Below are 14980 nucleotides of genomic sequence, written 5' to 3'. Positions count from 1 at the left end.
TGTAACTTATGTGATAGACAGTATATTTTATAATGAATGAGTTAATTGTGCAGATACTGCCTGGGTTCATTTTCCAGTGTTACTGCTCGGGTACGATACTTAAACTCAATGTCCCTCAGTTTTTTCATCTATAAAGCAGAGTAATCATAGTATCTACTAATTTATGTGGATTTTCTGAGGATTAATTGAGCATTTTATGCAGTGTGCCTTATTCGCAGTATATATTATTAACTATTACAATAATTGTAATGCATATTATAGAACATGAGAATTGACATAATCTCTACTTTAGGGTATAACTATCTGTAGATATTTTCTTTACTTTGGGGAAAATCTACATATAAATATGGGCCTTTGGCTTATAAGTGATTCTCAAAGGGAGTATAAAATCCGCATGTCCCTCTCTAATATTTTACCCACCTAGAGTGGTCATGCCAGAATCTACAAAATAGCCAAGACATTTAATATTTATTTTAAAATGGTACTTGGCTTGAAAATATTTAGGAACAATGGTTTAAATGGCAACACATTCCGTCATCAGATTTTATTTCCATGTTGGGAGTGTTATGACCCTTTGCTAAGTAGTGCTTAGCATATATATATATAATCCATTAAACTTCCTACCAATCAGAAAATGTATATTATTTTCACATTTTGCTGTGTAGATATTACTTGTGTGGAAATGTTTCAGGTAAGTAGTTTATTTTTTTGTTTGTTTTATATTCATGAAGATGCCTTCTGACCTTCTTAGGCTATATATTATTGAAATAGTAGAATTGTATAGTTTGAATAGGGATATAACTGTAAGGCATGTATAAGGTTCAGTTGACCAAAGTTGAAATTTCTGTTTTCACAAAAGGTACACAACCACGAAAAATTTGAATAAATGCACTGAAAATATTTTTATCTCTAAATCTGACATGATGAAAAAAACCTAAAGGATTTAATCAGTACTTCTTAGATTTTAAATTTTTTTTTTGAGGGCAAATGAAATGAATCATCAGATGTGAATGCTGAGACTGATGTAGAGTGCCAACTCTTTAAATTTGCCAGTTAAGTACATCAAGACAAAACAAAAACCAAAAACTGTCATCTACTTTCAATTTATTTCCTAAAAGGAAAAATGTTTTAATATCAGAAAATAGTTGAAAGAACATAGTTTTAGAAAAAAATATAGCTCTTTAATTAGCATATAGTTAATTTTCTGAAAAAAAAAAATTCTCTGCAACATTATGATCTGTCTCATTTTGTTATGGAATTAGACTATAACACCATTGTATGAACTGGCATTTAATGACTGCTGGATTAAATGAGAATGAATGAGTCATATGTTTGGGCTAAAATCCTGCCAATGAATAAATGTGTTTCCTTAGCAAATTTCTTCATCCTTCATCCTAAACCTCAGTTTCTTCACTTGCAAATTTGGGACAATAATACCTTTCTGACAGAATTGCTAGTTGGATTAACTGTTTCAGGAATTATTCTCAGAGTTTTATTATATGAATTTATTTAATCCTTATGACTTTATGAGTAGATTTTGTTATATTCATTTTGCAGGTGAGAAAGTGAGACACAGAGAAGTTAGGTAACTTACCATATGTTAAATATCTGATAAATATTTTTAAACATTCAATAGCATTTATTAGTTTTATGTATTTATTCTATATTTATTATACTATAGAAGAATTCTTGGGGCGCCTGGGTGGCTCAGTGGGTTAAAGCCTCTGCCTTCGGCTCAGGTCATGATCCCAGGGTCCTGGGATTGAGCCCCCCATCGGGCTCTCTGCTCAGCAGGGAGCCTGCTTCCTCCCCTCTCTCTCTGCCTGCCTCTCTGCCTACTTGTGATCTCTGTCTGTCAAATAAAAATAATAATAATAATAATAATTAAAAAAAAGAATTCTTCATTTACTTGCCATAGACAAATGTTAAATATTGTATAATATATAAATAGCACATATTTCTATATAATATAAACATATTTATATATTTTATTATAAATAAATAAATAATGATATTTTAAAATTAATCACTGTATTTGTTTAATGCATGTACAGTTATTATATTTATGTCAATAAGAACATTGTTACTACTGTTACTATTAACATTAAAGCACATGTTTTGTCAGATGTTAATCTTTTGTTCATAAGGGCAGCCCAGCTATGGAGCATCCATCACAAATACTATTCTCTCATTTTACTATATAGAATAATTAATATCCAGTAAGAAAGCTTAACAGTTTGGCAGTATCTATTTACTTTACCTTAATTATTTACCATCAAATTATTAGCTAAGGAATTTATTAGGAAATGTCTTAATTTGTGAAACAACTCTGCTAAGAGTAACTTTTATTGTGTTTTTTTTTGTTGCCAAAACTTAACTTTCCCTGCCCCTGAGCTGTCTAGAATGTGTGCTGTAAAACAAAACAAAACCAAACCACAGACTATTTAATGATGCATGGTGTATATAAGATCAGCACACATTCAATGATTAAGAGATGAAAGAAGGCAAGATATATAAAGGAGATTAACTGGATGAAAGTCTAAAATGTGAAGATTGGATCCTATGAAAGTATTTTGTTGGCATATAAGAACTTCAAGATAAAAAACGCATCATAAATGCATTGAAATGTTATGCAATTTTTTGCTTTTATTTTCACTTTTTAAAAAAAAAATTATTTATTTAATTTTTTTCAGTGTTCCAAAATTCATTTTTTATGCATCATACCCAGTGCATTTTTAAGACTTGTATTGCAATTATTATCCCCCTCTTTAAAGTACTTTACAGGGAAAGAGAAAATGTTTTAAAAATGTGCACACACACACACACACACACACACACACACACACAATTTTTAGGATGGCTTTCCAGAAACTGTTCTGCAACTTTTTGACAATCATTTAACCATTTGAATTTTCCATGATTTACTCTGTGTATCTGGTTTAAATTAAGATTTTTAATGGTTCATTTAGGTCTAAAATTAGGATGCTATCTCAATATTAATAGAACTATAAAAGTACCTTGAATATTTTCAGTATTTTCAATAAAGCCAATGTTACGGACTTTCCTAGAACTTGAAAAAATAATTGAAACGAAAAACATGGGGGAATTCAGAAAATAATGTCCTAATATTGTTCCACATTTGACCCTTGGTTTTGTTACACTTCTGTTTAACGTCTGCATTTTCTCAGGTCTGCTTTATTTTGAATAGTAATAAGGAGCTTATGTTTCAAAAATTATTGCTGTAATTACCTTTTTCCTCAGCCCAGCACATTATGAATGTCAGTGCCATTCAAAGCTTGCAAGTGTTTTAGTTTCATATATTAAATTTAAGTATTGATGTGTATATTCTCTCTCTCTTTTTTTTTAAGATTTTATTTATTAATTTGACACACAGAGAGAGAGAGATATCACAAGTAGGCAGAGAGGCAGGCAGAAAGAGGGGGAAGCAGGCTCCCCACTGAGCAGAGAGCCCCATGCGGGGCTCGATCCCAGGACCCTGAGATCATGACCCGAGCCAAAGGCAGAGGCTTAACCCACTGAGCCACCCAGGCGCCCCTGATGTGTATATTCTCTTATGCAGAAAATAGACTATTGCAGTGAAGGAAGTACACATGGGACTTCTTAGATTCAATTCAATTTATTCTAAACAAGGAGTCTTTGATTATATCCTTTAACTGTACATAGTGTTTATGCTGCTTATGTAGAGTAGAGTAAGTCTTGGAGGGAACTGGAACAAGAGGTGGCGGAAATCATCCTTTTCCACTTGAATTAAAAAAACTGAAATCTGGGGCGCCTGGGTGGCTCACTGGGTTAAGGCCTCTGCCTTTGGCTCAGGTCATGATCCCAGGGTCCTGGGATCTAGCCCCGCATCCGGCTCTCTGCTCAACAGGGAGCCTGCTTCCCTTCCTCTCTGCCTGCCTCTCTGCCTACTTGTGATCTTTGTCAAATAAGTAAAAGTTTTAAAAAACAAACAAACAAACAAAAAAACAACCCCTGAAATCTTTGGCTAAGGGGAATTTTGGCAATAAGAAGTAGGCATTGCACAGGAATGGAAATGTGGGCTGTGGAATCAGAAAAATCTGGGTTTGAATCCAGGCTCCACTTACTTACGGTGTGACCTTGAGCTAATGTGTGGAACTCATTGGTTCTTAAATTCTCCATCTGTAAAGATAGGGTCATAATAGTTCCCACTTTAAAAGTATGTATGTAGATTAAATATTATTGCATTCATCCAAGTCATGTTCATTAAGTACCAACTACACAGAAAAGGCATGTACAGAATGTTTTTGTCTAGATCCAATACTCGTTAAACCTACATGAACTAAATATTTTAAATGATTATATCTCAAAAAAATGCAAAGGCTGTATTTTGGTATGGCAGTAACTTAAAGTTTAGTCAACTCAATCTAGTCTAGAAATGAATTAATACAACCTTTGAATGTTTTCTTTACCTATGTATATGCACTAACTTCTTTATATAAGTTATTTATATCTTCCAACTTACTTATATCCTACCCTCATTTCAAAACCTTTCTCTCCAGTGGCTTCTCTAGTTTACAGTTCAGTTTTCTGGGTAACTTTCCTGAGCTTTAATTCCTTCCCTGTAATCCTATGATCTATTTATTTCCCTAAGATTTCCCTGCTTTTTTTTTTAAAATATCTTTTTATCTTCTAGATGCTTTCTCTCACATTAAAAATAAGTCCACTTCTATCCTCTCTAAAACACAATAAATGAACTTTTCTTTGATTCTTTAACTCTCTTTAGGTAATGATAAGTGTTTTTTAACTTTTCAACCTAATGTGAATTTCTAGAGAGAATAAGGTAGTTCATAATGTTGCACTTCTCACTTTTACTCCTCAACTGATTGCATTGTCTCCTGTGCTCACTAATCCATAGAAACCCCTCTGACAAAAGATACTAGGAGTCTTTGAAATGCTACTTCCAATGGATAATTTTCATCTTATTGTATTTCTTTACTTCCTTTGAAGCATTGATTATTCTTTGCCAGACATTCTCTACCTTTTTTTCTCCCATAAAGTCAAACTCGTATGCTACTGTTCACTTTCTCTGATTATTCTATCTATAATGTTTTCATGGATTTTATTTTTATTTTTCCTTAAATATAGGTGCCATTCAGAGTTTTCGCTATTTCTCGGAGATCTGGGCTATATTCACTGTACTTCTAAGACTACATATGGTGTTCTTTACATTTATTATGTGCATGCTTCTCAAATTATTATTTTTTTAAGGTTTTATTTATTTATTTGACAGAGATCACAAGGAGGCAAAGAGTCAGGTGGGGGTGAGTGGGGGGGAAGCAAACTCCCTGCTGAGCAGAAAGCCCCATGCTGGGCTCGATCCCAGAACCCTGAGATCATAACCTGAGCCAAAGGCAGAGGCTTAATCCACTGAGCTACCTGGGCACCCCTCAAATTATTTTTATTCCAGTTTAGAATTTGGTCATGAGCCAAACAGATTTTGAATAATATAGTGACTCATCTTCTGGGATAAGTTTATATGGATAACTTACAAACACCTTACTTCAAAAATTTAAAATTTAGTTTCTTTTGTCCTAAATCAGTGTTTCTGTATTTTCTAAGGTAATGAAATTTGTATCCATTTATTTTATCAAATCTAGAAATACTTGCAATCTTGACTCCTTTTTAAGACTTCCTCAACCAATTAATTACCAAGCACTTTATCGTAAACATTTTATCTTAAACATTTGTTAAACTGATCCCCTCTTCCCTATTTCTACTACTATTGTCCTGGTTTAGTCTCTTACAGTTTCTCACTGTGGTACTGCAATAGCCTTCTGTGTAAACTCCCTGTTTCCCACCATATCTTTTTAAAAGTTATCCCCCACATATGTGTCAGTGTGTGCCCTCCTCAACACACACTTGAGAATATCACTTGCTCTATTCAGAACACTCTAAGGACTTATTGTTTCCTACAGAAATAGTTTTCAAACCTTAACAGTTGTAGATTTTAAATGAGAAATTTCACAAGGACAATACACAATCACATATTTATAGTAATTTAAATTTCAAAACTCTTAACTTTTGCTTGCATTAAAAAAAGCGATTCCTGACAAATGTGATAAAAATCAGACACCACCCAGTTTTAATGTAGTCCTTTCCTCCTTCCTGAGCACATTTATATCCTTTGTTCCTTTGCTTAATTTTGACATGAACTCTCTGTGAAGAACCAGCATGTTTACATTTTTTTAACCTTATGGATTGATGATACTAAGATTGAGAAATTAACAACTTACTTAAAGTTGTCTGGAATTCTTTACTATTTTTTTAAAGATTTTATTTGTTTATTTGACAGACAGAGATCACAAGTAGGCAGAGAGGCAGGCAGAGAGAGAGGGGGAAGCAAGCTCCCTGCTTGAGCAGAGAGCCTGACGTGCAGCCAGATCCCAGTACCCTGGGATCATGACCTGAGCTGAAGGCAGAGACTTTAACCCACTGAGCCACCCAGGTGCCTCCATTTTTTATTATTTTAATACAAAAGGGCTCCCATGTCTTAAAAGGCTCATAGTATAGTAAAATAAATAAATAAATAAATCTAACAAAGCCACAGTGTAATAAATGATGAGGAAAAGTAAGTATAAAGTTATATGGAAACGCTGACAAGAGCACAATGAACTCTGATGTGTTGGTAAAGATCAAGGAAAGCAACTATAGGAAGAAACCTGATAACCAGATGGAGGAAGAACATTTCAGGCAGATGAGGAAATGGCCCAAGTATAGGAACAGAGATAGTAAAGGTAAGGGTGGGTCCAGTTTGGTGAATGGGCTGCTACACTATAAACAAAAGTTATATGGAAATAGTGTGAAATAGTTATGAGAAAGAAAGAAATCTGGAGATAAAGATTTAGAAATTACCATTTTGAAGATGGTAGTTGAAGTCAGAAAAGTAGATAAAACCACTTAGCCTGTGGAAAAGAGAAGACTGAGAGTAGACCACCTAAAAATGATAGTAAGATTAAAAAAAAAGAAAACCCAGTTTGGGAAGAGAATAATATACATGCAGAGAACCAGCTGGGTCAAATCAGTGACATTAGACAAAAGAGTTGAAAAAAAGAACGTGTCCTAAATATGGTGAAATCTTACAGAGAGGACAAGTAAAGCAGTGACTGGGAGACAAATGGAATTTTACACCATATTCTAGATAGAATTTTCTTATCAATATCCTTCCTTCTGTAATATTTTTATAAGGGTCTTCAGTTAGCAGACATAGAGTATTAAGTTTTTCACATATCTTGATTTACTCCTTTATTTTAAGCTATCAATAGTTGTTCTAAACAAAAGTCCTTTCTAAGTGGTTAATGGTGCTTAACTTCTCTCTTCATTTACAGATGGGAGCCATTATTAAACAGCCATCACTCAGAATTAATGTAATAGTAGTAGAAAAGTTTCACAAAGCATATATCCTTCTTTTAATTTTCTCATTATTTTTATATCAGGATATATAAATACCAGTCTATGAATGATAATGTTTTATGTGATACACACATATATGTAAAGAACGGTAGTATCTTAATATTTTCAAAGACAATGATATTTGATGTATTGTGTGTTCGATTCCCATTAGATTAAGCTCCATGAGATTAAGGATCGTGTTCTGCACTTAGTGTAGTAAATAGCATATAGAAAGGTCACATGAGTGTTTTTTAAAATAATTAAATAAATGAGGCACTAGAAACAAAGAATGGTATGGCAAGAGATACATGAAGGAATAAGAGAAAGAAAGGGATTACACAGGAGAAAAGGCTGATATGGATAATTTAAATTAATATGTACTGCTACTAAATAATTGAAAGTTCAATAAAAACCTCATTAATTATAACTCCCTGTTTATATTCCACGGTATCGTTCAATTTGAGGCAGGCTGATATTTTACCTTTGCACTATTTATGAAGTTTTGTTTTGCTGAGTAAACTAATTAAATAAAAGTATGTCAAGAAGTTCTTTTAAAACCACTGGTGAAACAAACTTCTTAAGGACTTCAGGCTTAAATTATTAAATGAAAATGAATGCCACAAATTATTCTTGCCATTCTTTTATGAAGTTGATTAAAAGATATTTCTCTTTAGAAAAACAAGCATATCTAAATACAAAATATACCCTGTCTTTCATAGGATCCTAGAGCAGTCTTTGGATTTCCTTTAATTCAGCATCCTACTGAAATTAACACCACCTTACCACCACCCTTACCAGCATTGTTATGATATTTATTACTATTAGCCTTATTATCAATGCCATTAATATAGGATGTCCTGTGTGGCAGGCATTGGACAGTTCACAACATCTCTGTGAAGTAGATGCTATTTAAGTTTTTCAGATGTGGTAACTAATCCTTTGGAGATTAAGATGTTTAAGATGACATAATTATTAAGTGGGAAAACCAAAATTTTAATGTATTTCTATGTTGACTGCCCAAAATGTCTCCAAAAAACCTTACTGATAAAAAAAATTAAGTTTATGAGACCTATTGTCGTGAGGAAGAATAGCATCCTGACTGAGCATATTGGTTTCCTAGGGCTGCCATAACAAAGCACCACAGATTGGGGATGCAGACATCTGTTGTTCAGTGTGGTATTAGAGGTGGTTCCTTCTGAGATGTGTGACAAAAAAATCTGTCCCAAGCCTCTTACCTAGCTTCCGGTGATTTTCTGGCAAGCTTTGATGTTCCTTTTGCTTGTAGACTCATCACTCCAATCTCTGCTCTTGTGTTCACATGGTTTTCTCCCTGTGCTGCACATCTCTCTCCAAATTTTCTCTTTTTGAAGGACACCAGTCATATTGTATTAGGGCCCCACTCACTCCAGTATAACCTCATTCTAGATTAGGTAGCTACATCTGCAATGACCTATTTCCAAATAAGATCAGATTCTGAAATAGTGAAGGTTAGAACTTGAATGTATGAATTATTCAACCCATAACACTGAGTCTTAGTAGACTCTCCAAATGGGGAAATTAGGGAAAGATATTTATAATATTTTAGCCTGGTTGTGTGGTTTTATGGTAAAGCTTAAAAAGTGGAGTACTGGTTGGAACTGGGCAGAGTTTCTGACAGATTAGTTTTAGGTTGGAGGGCAAAATGAGGAGAGGAACACAAAACACATGTTCATAAATAAGCTGTTGGTATTTGGTTTTATCATCCAAAAGTGGGTATGTGCTGAAGCAAACAGCTAAATTACTTTTGTTTGATCACAGTTTTGTTCAAAATAGGGGATTAAGAGTGTGCCTGATAACAGCATTGTTTAATTTCTAGGAAATTGCTAATATGCTGGGTTTAGTCCTCCCCTGATATGTTGGTATGACTTCAGAGTCCATTAACTCCATTATTCTTTCATTCTCATGATTGATAATCCCAAAGTAGTCTGTGCTGGATTGCTCTAATAAATAGCTTTATTAAATAGTTCTAATAGAATTCAATTTAAATTGATTACCCTGTTGTAGTCATTGCTGGTTAGATTTGCTTGACCCTTTCTTCCCTATGATAGCCTTCATAAAGATTATCTATCATTCAGTAGTCTACCTATATACATACATCCTGTCCCAATTCTTCTATTTTCTAGACAAATTCTAGTTACTTCAGGTTTTCAAGTAAAAGCTATATTTATATGGTAAGTAATAATCATCTCATTGGGTGTTAAGAATGTTGATAGCTACAAGATCATTATTTTGGATAGGGTTTTAGTCCTTTTGGACTACTGTATCAAAGTATCACAAACTAAGTGCCATAAAAAGCAACAGAATGTAATTTCTCACAGTTCTGGAGGTAGGAAATCCAAGATCAGGGTGCCAACATGACTGAGTGAGGACTCTTTTCCAGGTTGCAAACTTTTTGTTGTATCCTCACCTAAAGGAAAGTGCTAGGGAGTTCTGTGAGGCCTATTTTATAAGGGCACTAATCCCAATTACAAGGATGAATCCCTCATGACCTAATCACTTCCTAAATGCCCCATCTCCTAACACGATTACTTTGGAGATTAGGATTCCAATATAGGAATTTTAGATGAACATGCATGTTTAGACCATAATAGATGCTAACATTGTCAGCACCCTGTGTCTTATTATACTCTGAAATTTGTTTACACATGCAAATACAAAATGACTAGTTAAATTTTTTTCTGATTAAAAAAATGTTTCTCTGACTGATTTCAACCATCATAATACCAAGTATCTGATAGAGCCAGCATGCTCTCATTTTATTGGAAGCATGTGGAACCATGAGACCAATCTACCCAAAATATCTTACTATCACTTTGAAATGAGTTTTGCAATATTTAAAATGTCCTACACACTTTTGCCTAGGCTTTTTATCAAAAACATTCTATCCTACCAGCCTTAGAGCATAAAATTCAATATATAAATCAGAGAAAGGGTTTCACATATAGGTTTTGTCATCAAGATATCTTGTTTAACATATAAGCCTGCATTTGAGAAAAGGGAGGGCTGCAAAGAATTATCTCCTCTAAATTAAAAAAAAAAATCTTTTGTAAATAAAAATAAGAGTTATAGAGTTCTACTCATTTTTTATATAAATGGTCTGCAATTGTTTAATTAGATCAGTAGAATGAAGGCCAACAATCAACAGAAAACTTAACACAATTTAGAGCCCTTTTGAATCTTTAAGGAAAATCCAATAAGCACTTGAAAAAAAAAATCAATGAAGAGTTTTAAATGTTTCTTTTCTGATTTTCTGCAGGGTCCAAGTTTTCTCTCTGAGGCCCTTTTCCCTAAACATGCAAGAAAAATTGAAGAAATGGATCCTATTTTCAACCTTCATGAAACCATTGCCAAGGTAGGAGATAATTGCATTCATGGGCAGGGTTGGGAAAGTCTGGGAGGGTTTTGGTGGTAGGTGGAGAAAAAGAAAAGAACCAATCAAGAGAAATTTTATATTTTCATTTATAATATATGCTTGAAAGGATTTTAAGGACCTATCATTACTTTGCTAAGGAGTAAGGATGACACACTACTCAATCAAGATCATACAGAGCAATAGCATGATTTGTATTCAAAATCAATGCTTAATAAAACAAATAGATTTTTTTTTCTTTTTTCTTCATCTGAAAGTAGAGTTGTAGTGTACTCTCAAGTACACCCTTTGATTAAGGTCAGTATTGTTGAATTTCTGTATCTTCAGTGTTTTGTTTCAATATTTAAGATATTTGGTTGTTTGTGGTGGTACTTTTTAGTTGCAATAAAAGAAAAATGGCTCCTTAAAAGAAAAGACTGCATTTATAATAGATGTTTTTATACTATGATGGTCATTCCTATATTTTTATTCAAAAGTCTTAGCTATGTGTTTATAATATGGAGAAAATTAAATTGTACAGTATGGAGTAAATGAATTTAATGTTCTGACATCATAGGACATCATATGAATTTTTACATTTACCAACAGTTTGTCTAACCTGTCATAACCTCCCTTTTGGGAATAAAGTTTATAGAGAATATTGGCATTTCAGCACATTTAAAATAATCCATATTTATATATGCTTAGTTGAAAGAACTGAATCATTCTTAAATCTTCTTAGTGAAATTTTACAAGGCTATTTTTCTCCTTCAGAAACAGGAAATGTGATATAATTAACTGAACTCAATAAGTGGCACTGGAACGAACTCAGAATACAAACTAGGATTTTAGGTCTACCCTAGCTTTTTAATAAAACTGTGAATTTATTTTTTCTGAACATTTGAAATAAGAGGATTTATACCACATTTTACTTAAAATTCTCCTAAGCTCAAAATATCTGAATCCTAATTACATTTATACCTCTTTGCTTTGCAATTAATTTCACTTCCTTATTTTAGATTTTAATGTTCCCATTCTTTAATATCCCTTTGTATTTGGATATAGCAACATAGACATCTCCCCCAAATAATAGTTCCTTAGTATTCAAAATATTAACTATGTTCTTAATACTTGTAAAGATGATAGATAGATAAAAATACATATCTATATGTATCTATATACCTATTTAAATGAGTATATGCTTCTGCATCCATTTAGCTGAGAGTGTGTTTGTGTGCATGTGTGTGCTCATTCAAATATTCTGGATACTCAAAGTCTAGGTTTAACTTACTTATTTTTAAGTGAAGCATTAGAGGATTTTAGGGCAATGGAATAGTAATATTTTTTCCCATTTCTTTCTGCTTTCCTCTGGATCAGGGAATTCATTGATTTTTGTGGAATGAATAATTTGAGACCCTATTGGTATCAGGTGTATAATGAGAGGTATAAACACATACTGATTCTTGCTGCGTGATGTTTTGGCACTCCACAACTCCTAAGAGCATGTCGGGAAGCAGGGATGGGTCAAGAAGGGAGTAGAGGAACATGGGACATAGCCTGGACATAAAAATGAGTTCTGTACTTAGTGTGAAACACAGAAAGTCAGAGACTGTTTGAGAAAATACACAAATTTGTGCACAGATATTACCACAGGTTCTATATTTATTTTAAAATTTATTTCATAGGTAAGCAGATATTAACTCATTAAATTAGAAAAATTAGAAAATTAGAAAATTAGAAAAAAATTAGAAAAAATTCTGTCTATGAAGAAATAAAACATGCCAAAGTGCAGAAGTAAGTGACTTCTGACACTTTTTATGACCAAATATATTTATCTAATGTTGATACTGTTTCCCCAATCATCATATTTACCTATGGCAACACCTCATGTTGGAGACATAGGCCAAGGGAAGAAATTGTGCTTCAGTAGTTCAATCTTAGTTTTCCAGTAGGAGAAACTGGGGAATCACAAAAAGAAGTACTTAATAAATATTTTAAGGTCAAATTTTCATTGATCAACAACAAAATAAAAAAATATAAATATGGTGAGGTTGACTAGGCACATGACTAGGAAATATGGAGCATACATTTTATTACCTTGGCTACCAACTTGTTCTTTTATTTAGTAAAACTCTATTTTATTGTCTACACCAAAAAGGAGTACACTAGTAATGACTTTCCTCGTGAGGATTCTATGAGATTGAAAGATCACATATACGGGCGCCTGGGTGGCTCAGTGGGTTAAAGCCTCTGCCTTCAGCTCAGGTCATGATCCCAGGGCCCTGGGATCGAGCCCCGCATTGAGCTGTCTGCTCCGCAGGGAGCCTGCTTCCCCTTCTCTCTCTCTCTCTGCCTGCCTCTCTGCCTACTTATGATCTCTGTCAAATAAATAAATAAATTAAAAAAAAAAAAGAAAGATCACATATATATTTTCCCTGGAAATGCAGTATGGGTGTAATTGAATATAATTATTAACACATTAAAAAATAAGAGTGCTGATGTCTTCAAATAGACTCTTACCTATACCTTCTGTATTTAGTTTTCACTTTAAAGTAAAAAAGAATAAGTTAGATATGAAAGCATATGAGTAAACTAATTAAACACTGAGAATACACTGGTAGGTTAGTGTGTACAAATGGAATACATAATTTAATTTGTAAAAGATTAAAGCCTTTAAAATATTTTGTTTCAGTAAGAATAGTAGTGGTATTATCATAGTATACCATGCATTTAGTACACTCATATTTCATGTAGCAGTGAGATATTATAGAAATAGCAATGGACTTTGAATGAAAAGACCCAGTTAGGTATAAATTCTGTCACTGTGAATTCTGAAAATTTGATGTGAAGTAAGAAACGTGTTGGAAAATGATAGAGCACAATTGCTGATATTATACACTTATAAAACATTTTAAAAAATCTGTATTAAATGAAATATTGAAGATTCTAGTCCTTATTTCTCCAAACAAAAGTTTGAATTCAATACACAGCATTATAACACAATCACATATTTATTTTATCTAATTAAATAAATATAAGAAGCATATACATCTAATACAAATGATCATGTAATGTAATCTATTATCCTTTACAAGTGAGTACTTTGTATTCTGGACCTCTGTTATAGATCACAAATATAATTTATGTAAAATTAAAATACAGCTTCCAAGCATTAATAAGTTAATAATTTATCAATAATGGTTTTTTCCCCGAATTAAAAAAATGCAAACAAACAAACTGCACATAGATGGGATAGGAGCTATGAGTCCTGGTATGTAGCTCTCCAATGCTGTCCTGCAGTTCTTTAAAAATATTTTTTTTTATAAAGTGTGAATTTATCCTGGCATTTGTCTTTTTGATATAAAGCATGGAACCTAAGAAAGTAATGAATGAGACTCAATATTGATGCTAAAAGGTATAATTCATCATTGCTTCATGACAGTCAGATGATACAGTATAAAGTCACCAAAGGGCAGCACATACTGCATTGCTGTTGAAGATGTTTTCTTATCTTCTATAATTAACTTGAAAAATAGCATTTGTTTTTTTAATTATCATAGAAACCAAACTGATTTCTCCAAAGACTACATATGAATGAAATACCAATATAAATCTTAGCTGCTTAATCCTTTAATAAGTGAATAAAAATCGCCATGGATTTGTTTTGAAATAGGCGTATTTCTCCTTTTCTAGCTAGGAGTTGTCTAGTTAGGTTTCTAAATCTTCAACATTTGGCTCATGAATTGTTATTAGTTATCTAAACATTCTAGGATGAAACAGAACACTTGAAATATAAAAACAATTCATACATGAGAATAGGTCCAAGGGACTAAACAGATAAGGAAATCATTTTAACATAACCTAACAAAAGAGGTGATAGTGACATAAACAAGTTATGAGAAGAAAGATGATGGAGTTCATGCTTCTGACTAGATTTGAAGAATTCACCAGAAAAGTGACATTTGAAGAATTTAAGAAATATTAACTTTATCTTAATGTCAATGAGCTTCCCTTGAGGGTTCTCTAAAAAGTAGATTGTTGGTGGTATTGTGTAAGAAATGATTATATGTATTTTGAATAACAAAAGACAGATTTGAGAGACATTTTTAGGTCTGAATAACAGGATATATGGTTTACTGGATATGGGGCATGAAGCAGAGT

The 14980-nt window shown here is 32.9% G+C and overlaps 1 protein-coding gene across 2 annotated transcripts in view; it reads left to right on the top strand.

Moving 5' to 3' along the window:
* The window catches only part of LOC111148153 (N-acetylated alpha-linked acidic dipeptidase like 2), a 1315835-nt gene that overhangs the window by 1141324 nt on the left and 159531 nt on the right, over positions 1-14980 (top strand). For both annotated transcript variants that reach the window (XM_022504603.1, XM_022504596.1), the window contains one exon: positions 10727-10822. In XM_022504603.1, coding sequence (XP_022360311.1) covers positions 10727-10822 — 96 coding nt within the window. The remainder of the gene's footprint in view (positions 1-10726; positions 10823-14980) is intronic.

This window comes from Enhydra lutris, unplaced genomic scaffold, assembly GCF_002288905.1.
Source record: "Enhydra lutris kenyoni isolate GAN:26980312 unplaced genomic scaffold, ASM228890v2 scaffoldscaffold2, whole genome shotgun sequence".
NCBI classification, from domain to species: domain Eukaryota; kingdom Metazoa; phylum Chordata; class Mammalia; order Carnivora; family Mustelidae; genus Enhydra; species Enhydra lutris.
Note: the sequence above shows the minus strand (reverse complement) of the source record. Positions and strands in the feature narration are given on the sequence as shown.